Source organism: Engraulis encrasicolus, chromosome 2 (genome assembly GCF_034702125.1).
Source record: "Engraulis encrasicolus isolate BLACKSEA-1 chromosome 2, IST_EnEncr_1.0, whole genome shotgun sequence".
Taxonomy (NCBI): Eukaryota; Metazoa; Chordata; class Actinopteri; order Clupeiformes; family Engraulidae; genus Engraulis; species Engraulis encrasicolus.
The window spans coordinates 46381938-46388920 of NC_085858.1; the positions used below are offsets into that span (position 1 = coordinate 46381938).

General features: G+C 44.0%; 1 protein-coding gene across 1 annotated transcript; it reads left to right on the forward strand.

Moving 5' to 3' along the window:
* Nucleotides 1-486: 486 nt before the first annotated feature.
* Nucleotides 487-3492, forward strand: LOC134464917 (perforin-1-like). The gene is made up of 4 exons (XM_063218241.1): nucleotides 487-1019; nucleotides 1305-1443; nucleotides 1984-2201; nucleotides 2438-3492. Exons 1-4 carry the CDS (start codon nucleotides 487-489, stop codon nucleotides 3264-3266), a joined length of 1719 nt encoding a protein of 572 aa, XP_063074311.1. The 3' UTR covers nucleotides 3267-3492.
* Nucleotides 3493-6983: the final 3491 nt, after the last annotated feature.

Genomic DNA, 6983 nt, shown 5'->3' on the forward strand with positions numbered 1-6983 from the left:
CCTGAGTGACAGTGAAGTCCATGTTACCATTTCATACAATGCACAGTGATGTGTTCTCATGTTTGCGTTTGTAATAAAACGCAGTGCCGCATGGTAAACTACATCTAGCTTCTTTAGAAGAGAGGTGGACGCATGCATGTATAATATGTCACCATAATCTTAAATGGGTAAAAATGTACTCTGGACCAATCTTAGCCTAGCAGCAAAAGGAAAACATTTTTTCAAACGGAAATAAAAACCCAGTTTTGGTCTAAGCTTTTTAAGAAGATGGTCAATATGTGATTCATAGTTCAACTTTTCATCAAGCCAAATCCCTAAGTACTTGTATGTTTTAACCCTTTCTAGCAAGGTACCATCAGTAGTGGACACTTCAACATTAGATAATGATGAGCGGGTACGCGTGTATTGTATTATTTGCATACTACTTCAGTCTGTTATTCTTACCAGGTTTTTGCTTCTTTTAAAATTGTTCCAGGCGATTCCACCATGGCTGCCTCAGCTGTTTTCATTCTGGTCACTCTGTGCCTCTCCGTCATACCCCCGACCACCCCATCCTGCACCAGGGGCTCCTTTCGAGAGTGCAAAGAGGCAGAGTTTGCTCCGGGCTCCAACCTGGGCGGCGAGGGTTTCGACATCACCAGGATGCAGCGCAAGGGGGCCTTTGTGATCGACATGAACCTGTGGAGACGCGAGAACAACACCTGCCTGCTGTGCAAGAACCCGTACCAAGAGGGGAAGATGCAGAAGGTCCCACTTCCCGTGGTGCACTGGAGGCCTATTCAGAAATGTAGCATGAAGGTGGCCAGCTCACAGTACCAGTCAAGCGAGTCCCTGGTCAGATCTGTCACGTCCAGCGTGGAGAACAACTGGAAAGCCGATTTAAAAGTAGAGACCAAAAGGGTGGATGGCTCCCTCATGCTAGCTGGAACCAACTCGCATATAGCCGAGTATGCTATGGAAAAAACGAAGAGAGACAAATATACCTTCTTGAGCCATAAGATGGTCTGCAGTCACTACAGGTATGGAAAAGTCCTGAACAATGTTACATGATAATAATAATTTATTAGCCATGGTTCACCCTGTATATAGAATACAATACTATTACAGCATTATATCAAAGTTCCTTCTTCCTCTCAAACCATATCTGATTATATTTGATGGGAAAACAGCCGCATGGGATAGGCAGGATTGCCCATTGAAATCTAATAATAAATCAGCTTGTAATACTTACAAATGTATTCGTGGTTATGACAATGATGTGTTTATTGAGTTGTTCATAAATGTGCTGTTTGCTATTTCTACAGCTACATGGTTTCCAACCGGCCCCCTCTCCACCCAGAATTCCAGTACGCCATCAACCAGCTGCCCAAGAAATACACCACTGAGAACAAAAGACGCTTCTACAAGCTCATCGACAACTTTGGCACCCACTATATGACAAAAGTAAGCAAGAGGAAAATTAATTTTACTATTGCGGCGATAAAACACATTTTCCCACGTCTTTGGGCATGAACTATGTTGGTTCACCAACTCAGCAGGAAAAGCATATTTCATATTACACATATTGCATGCCCTGTACAATACAGTATGTAGCTCTTCGTATGGATGAGTTAAGCATAGGGGTAAATAGAGTGTACACAAACGCTCACACTCACATACCCAACGTACAACATGCTTTGGAGGCCTCTCTGGGTCTGGGCCAGCTCGGGCATCAGTGCAGTAAATAGTCACGAAAGAGGAAAATATTTACTTGCTTCTTGAAGGCTGAGAGACATTCCAAGTCTTGATGCTTCTGGAAGTTTTGTTCCACCACTGAGGGACAATGACAGAGAACAGTTTTCAAAGTGCAACATTTTTGGGAGCCCAGAACAGTGTGGTGAACGTTTATCATTTCCTTTCATCTTCTGTTTCTGTTCGAGTTCCTGTGTTATCGATGTGCGTGCATTCTCTGACTTATTGAACTTCCCTCATGCCTCTGCTCAGGTGACCCTGGGTGGGATGGTGCACTCGGTGACCAGTGTCAGGCAGTGCATGGCCTCCCTACAAGGCCTGACCTCGGACGAGGTCAAGATGTGTCTGGACCTAGAGGCTTCAGCCAGCGTGGGAGACCATGCCAAGGCCGGTGCAGAGATGAAGCACTGTAAGGAGGCAAAGGAGAGGACAGAGGACAAGACCAGCTTCTCCGGCAGCTTTAATGACAGGTGAGCGAGCGCAAGTATTCACCACTGCTGTGGTCCGGAGTGCTAAGCCCCCTGCATATGGGCTTGCATGCCCATAGGGACCTGTGTTCCAGTCATTTCCCAATCTTACCCCATCTCTCCTGCTTATTTACTGTCTCTTCTCACACTTTCCTGTCGTAATTAAGACCCAAAAAACACTTTAAAAACGCATTAACAAAATAATGAGATTCTTTTTTTGCTTTCATTTCTTCCGTCAGATTTACAGAGGTTTTCGGTGGCCACAGCACAGAAGCCGATCTTCTCTTCTCTGCAGACAAAGACCCAGCGGCCTACAAAGAATGGCTGTCCAGCCTGGCAGCCAACCCAGATGTGATCAACTACTCACTGGATCCACTCCACGAACTGTTACCCACCAATAACTCAGTGAGGAAGGAGCTACGCAAAGCAATCGAGCATTACGTTCTAGAGCGGGGACTCTGGCAAAACTGCTCAGAGCCCTGCAAGTCTGGCATCAAAAGGAATCCCAAGGAGCCCTGTGCGTGCAGTTGTCATGGTAATCCTGGCGTAGGTAGCAATTGCTGTCCCACCAAACGTGGCCTTGCTCGAGTCGTCATCACAGCAGTGAAGGCAACAGGGTTGTGGGGTGACACCACCACAGCAACAGATACCTATGTGAAGGTGTTTAACTCCCAGAACATGCAAATCGGACGCAGCAATGTGATTTGGAACAACAACTCACCTCAGTGGAACATGATCTTTGACATTGGTGACGTCATCTTGTCCCAGAGCAGCATGGTGAGGTTTGAGGTGTGGGATGAAGACAGTGGGTGGGATGACGACTTGCTGGGAACTTGCACTACTGACATCAAGGAAGGGACCAAGGACGATGCATGTGCCCTGAACCACGGAGTGTTCTACTACAAACTCCAGGTGACCTGTGGCCCCAGCTTGAGTGGTCCGTCCTGCTCCGAGTATGTGAGCTCTCCCATGAACGGTCAGCTGGAAAAACTGTATGTGTCCCGCCATGCTCGACCCATACCGAAGGAAATGCTCCTCAAAATGGGAGTGTTTAGCGATGATGCTTAAATTAGTTAAACACTTTAAGTTGATTTCATTCTTTGCTCAGCACAATTTGCCATGTTTCATCTTCATATTATTGTTCATTTTCATTCATAAGTAAATTTAGAATGTCATATTGTCTTCCACTGGACAAACTCACAGATACTATGTAGCATATTACTATGTTTTACATTTACGTAAACAGCACATACTTGTATCCAATGCAATGCAAGCAACTTAAGACAATGCATTATATTATTTTATATGTATAATTTATAATTTGAAAATAAATGCAGCTAATAATATAATATCCAAACGGCTAACGTCTGTTGTCAGTCCCCATGCCAGATGAAACATCTCCTATATGACCTGGTTGCATACACACATGAACTCAAGCACTAAACTACAGTACAGCCGTCTCCAAAAGAGTTGTCGCCCATGTATCGGTTTGGAATAACAGCTAATAACCTGACTTTCAATTAATCACTTGGCTTCAGAAGTCACTCATATGAAAGCTACAACCCTCCCGAATGAAAATGTATGTACAAAAATAAATTTCATGCACCAAAGAAAGATTGACCCTTTAATGAACACAGACAGGGCAGATTTTCACAAGACAAAAGTTTTGTCGCCTATCGAACATAATGTGAAAATGAGCAGATAAGTCACTTCAAAACACTTCAAATACGCAGATCAGGTGTCATACTTAATCACTGATTCACTCTCACCTCTCCAGAAAATCAACTTTGGCCTTAGGTGTATGTTTAGGGTCATTGTAATCATGGAAAGCAACACAATGAAAATCAATGGAGTTCAATGAGAGATGGTGACAAGGTAGCCAGGGGCACTAAATGAACACCAGCCAACCGGCCAAATGCTGGTGACATTTTGGCTGGTAGAGAATAATAATAATAATAATAATAATTGTATTTGTATAGCACTGTGTCATACAAGGCATGTAACTCAAAGTGCTTAACAAATGGGAAAAAAACATTGTTAGAGATAGATTTAAAAGGAGAGGAGAGATAGATTTAAAAGGAGAGGTATAGAGGAGAGGCAGAAAAAGCAGGAAGGCAGAGGAAGAAGAGATAGACAGAGAATGTAGAGTCATAAGGTCAACGTAGGTTAGGACCAGGATTCTTAGATGTGTAAGGTCCATAGTGGCTGGGCCTATCATAAGTCATAGATAGTCACACAGAGATTGGGCGCTCAGGTGCGGCCCCTGGTGGCATCAGGGGTGAGGAAAAACTCCCTTTCGCTTGATTCATAGTTTGTGAGGGGGAAAAAAAGCTCAGTGAGGTCTGAGAAAAAAAGACCCCCTGTAGTCAGGAAGAAACCTCAGGCAGAGACCAGCGGCCACCTAGGGGAGCCCCCTGCCAGGGCTGGATTGCGAGTAGTAAGGGCGCTGCGGCGGCTGGGACACTATGACGTCTTGGCAGCTAGGAGTTGGCAAGGATGAAGAGGTGGGTCTTCAGCTGCTTCTTAAAGGAGTCGACGGAGGTGGCTGATCGGATCTCGATGGGGAGGGTGTTCCATCTCTTGGGCGCATAGCAGGCAAACGTGGCGTCGCCGATCTTCTTCTGCGGGGGGGTGGGGGTCCTTAGCAGCTTGGCATCAGTGGACCTGAGAGCTCGAGCAGGGGCATAAAAAGAGAGCATGTCTGAGATATAGCTAGGGGCAAGTCCATTTAATGCTTTAAATACTGTGAGCAGAATCTTAAAGTCGATTCTGTATGAGACAGGTAACCAGTGCAGGTCTGCCAAGACAGGAGAGATGTGCTCTCTCATTCTGGTTCTTGTTAGGATTCTTGCCGCAGAATTTTGAATGAGTTGCAATTTGTCAATTAATTTTTTTGGGAGACCAGAGAAAAGAGCATTGCAGTAGTCTATCCTACTGGTGACAAAGGCATGAATAAGTTTCTCAGCGTCTTGTCGGGGGGCCAAGCCGCGCACTTTGTTGACATTTCTAAGATGGAAAAAAGCAGATTTTGTTATCTTGTTGATGTGAGGCTCAAAGCTCAAATCCGAGTCTATGACCACACCTAGGCTAGTAACCTTATCTTTAATGTGTATGCTTAGGTCACCTAGGCTTGAGTGGAGTTTTGCACGTTTTTTCTTAGGCCCAATGAGCAACACTTCAGTTTTATCTTCATTTAATTTTAGGAAGTTACTGTTCATCCAATCTGTAATGGCAGACATGCATTTAGTCAAGGCATGAATGGCAGTGGTTTGGCTAGGCTCGACAGAGATATATAGTTGAGTGTCATCGGCATAGCTATGAAAATCAACATTGTGCTCTCTGATGATGGAGCCCAGGGGCAACATATAGAGAGAGAAGAGGAGAGGGCCCAAGCAACTACCCTGAGCAACTCCAAAAGGCACATCATACTTGTTGGAGACGTATTCTCCGATGGTGACAAAAAACTGTCTTCCTGTAATATATGTTTTGAACCACTCTAAGACGTGACCGGACAAGCCTACCCAAGATTCAAGGCGGTCAATTAGTATGTTGTGGTCTATCGTGTCAAAGGCGGCACTGAGGTCGAGGAGGATAAGTGCTGAAACTTTGTTTGCGGCAGTGTTGAGCCTAAGATCACTTATTATTTTGGTTAGTGCTGTTTCGGTGCTATGGTTGGCTCTAAAGCCTGATTGGAATTTTTCCAAGATATCATTCCCAGCCAGATGTTGATTAAGCTGTTTAAATACAACTTTTTCTAGTACCTTGCTTATAAAGGGGAGGTTTGATATAGGTCGGTAGTTGTTTAAAGAATTCTGATCTAAATTTGTCTTTTTTAGGAGTGGCTTTACCATGGCTGTTTTGAATGAGCTTGGAAAAATGCCTGTAAGCATAGAGGTGTTAACAATTTGCAGTAAAGGTGCTGCTAAGCAACCAAGTACGTTTTTTAGCAGATATGTGGGGATCGCGTCAAGGCTGCAGGTAGACTGCTTACTTTCCCTGACTATTTTACAGAGGTCGTCCTCTGTAATTGGACAAAACTTTTGGAAGCTCTCAGGTCTCCTAGGGGGGTTTAACCCTCCCCTCGGTGTATCGCCTGAGTGGGCGACAGAGGTTGCTGCGTTTCCACCTTGGATGCCTTCTCTAATGTCGGCAATCTTTTTATTAAAAAATCTAGCAAATTCCTCGCACTTGGCAACTTACCAGTCACTTTGACCCAGTCACTTTGACCCATTAGCAAGTACGTTTTGGCTAGTAAGGATAACATCTACTAGCCATTTTGAATGGTGATGAAAAAAGATAATTTAGAGCCCTGAAGGTAGCATAGGTATGTGTAACGTATGGTTTAACTTAACCCTAACCCTAGCTAACTCAGCAATAGTAAACAATTTGGTTACACTTTGTTTTATGGCTTATTTATTTGTGAGTAAACAGCAACATGTAATGTTATGTACTTACACATGTAGTGTACATGTCTAATCCTATCCTTAACCCCTATGGTACATTAGAGTGCAAGTAGCCTACACTATGTTACATGGCATGCTGTTTGTTAAACTGAGCCTATATGTAGATGTTACAGAAACCATAAAATAGAGTTTGTCACCAACATAATACTGTTCTCTGTATGGGTATCAGGGGACAGCATGGCACAAGAGATGTGTCAATTAATACACCATGATGACCCTCTATGAACTATGCACATATGGAATCTCTTTTAACCAAGACAAAAGAATACTTAACAGCAACAACGTGTGCGGGTTTGGATGACTCTTTGGGACTACCATTGAC

What these genes read in the sequence shown, in the direction of transcription:
- LOC134464917 (XM_063218241.1), top strand. Translation starts at nt 487, where the DNA reads ATGGCTGCCTCAGCTGTTTTCATTCTGGTCACTCTGTGCCTCTCCGTC. An exon ending in ATGGTCTGCAGTCACTACAG is followed by an intron (nt 1,020 to 1,304) that starts GTATGGAAAAGT and finishes CTATTTCTACAG; the next exon opens with CTACATGGTTTCCAACCGGC. An exon ending in TCCGGCAGCTTTAATGACAG is followed by an intron (nt 2,202 to 2,437) that starts GTGAGCGAGCGC and finishes TTCTTCCGTCAG; the next exon opens with ATTTACAGAGGTTTTCGGTG.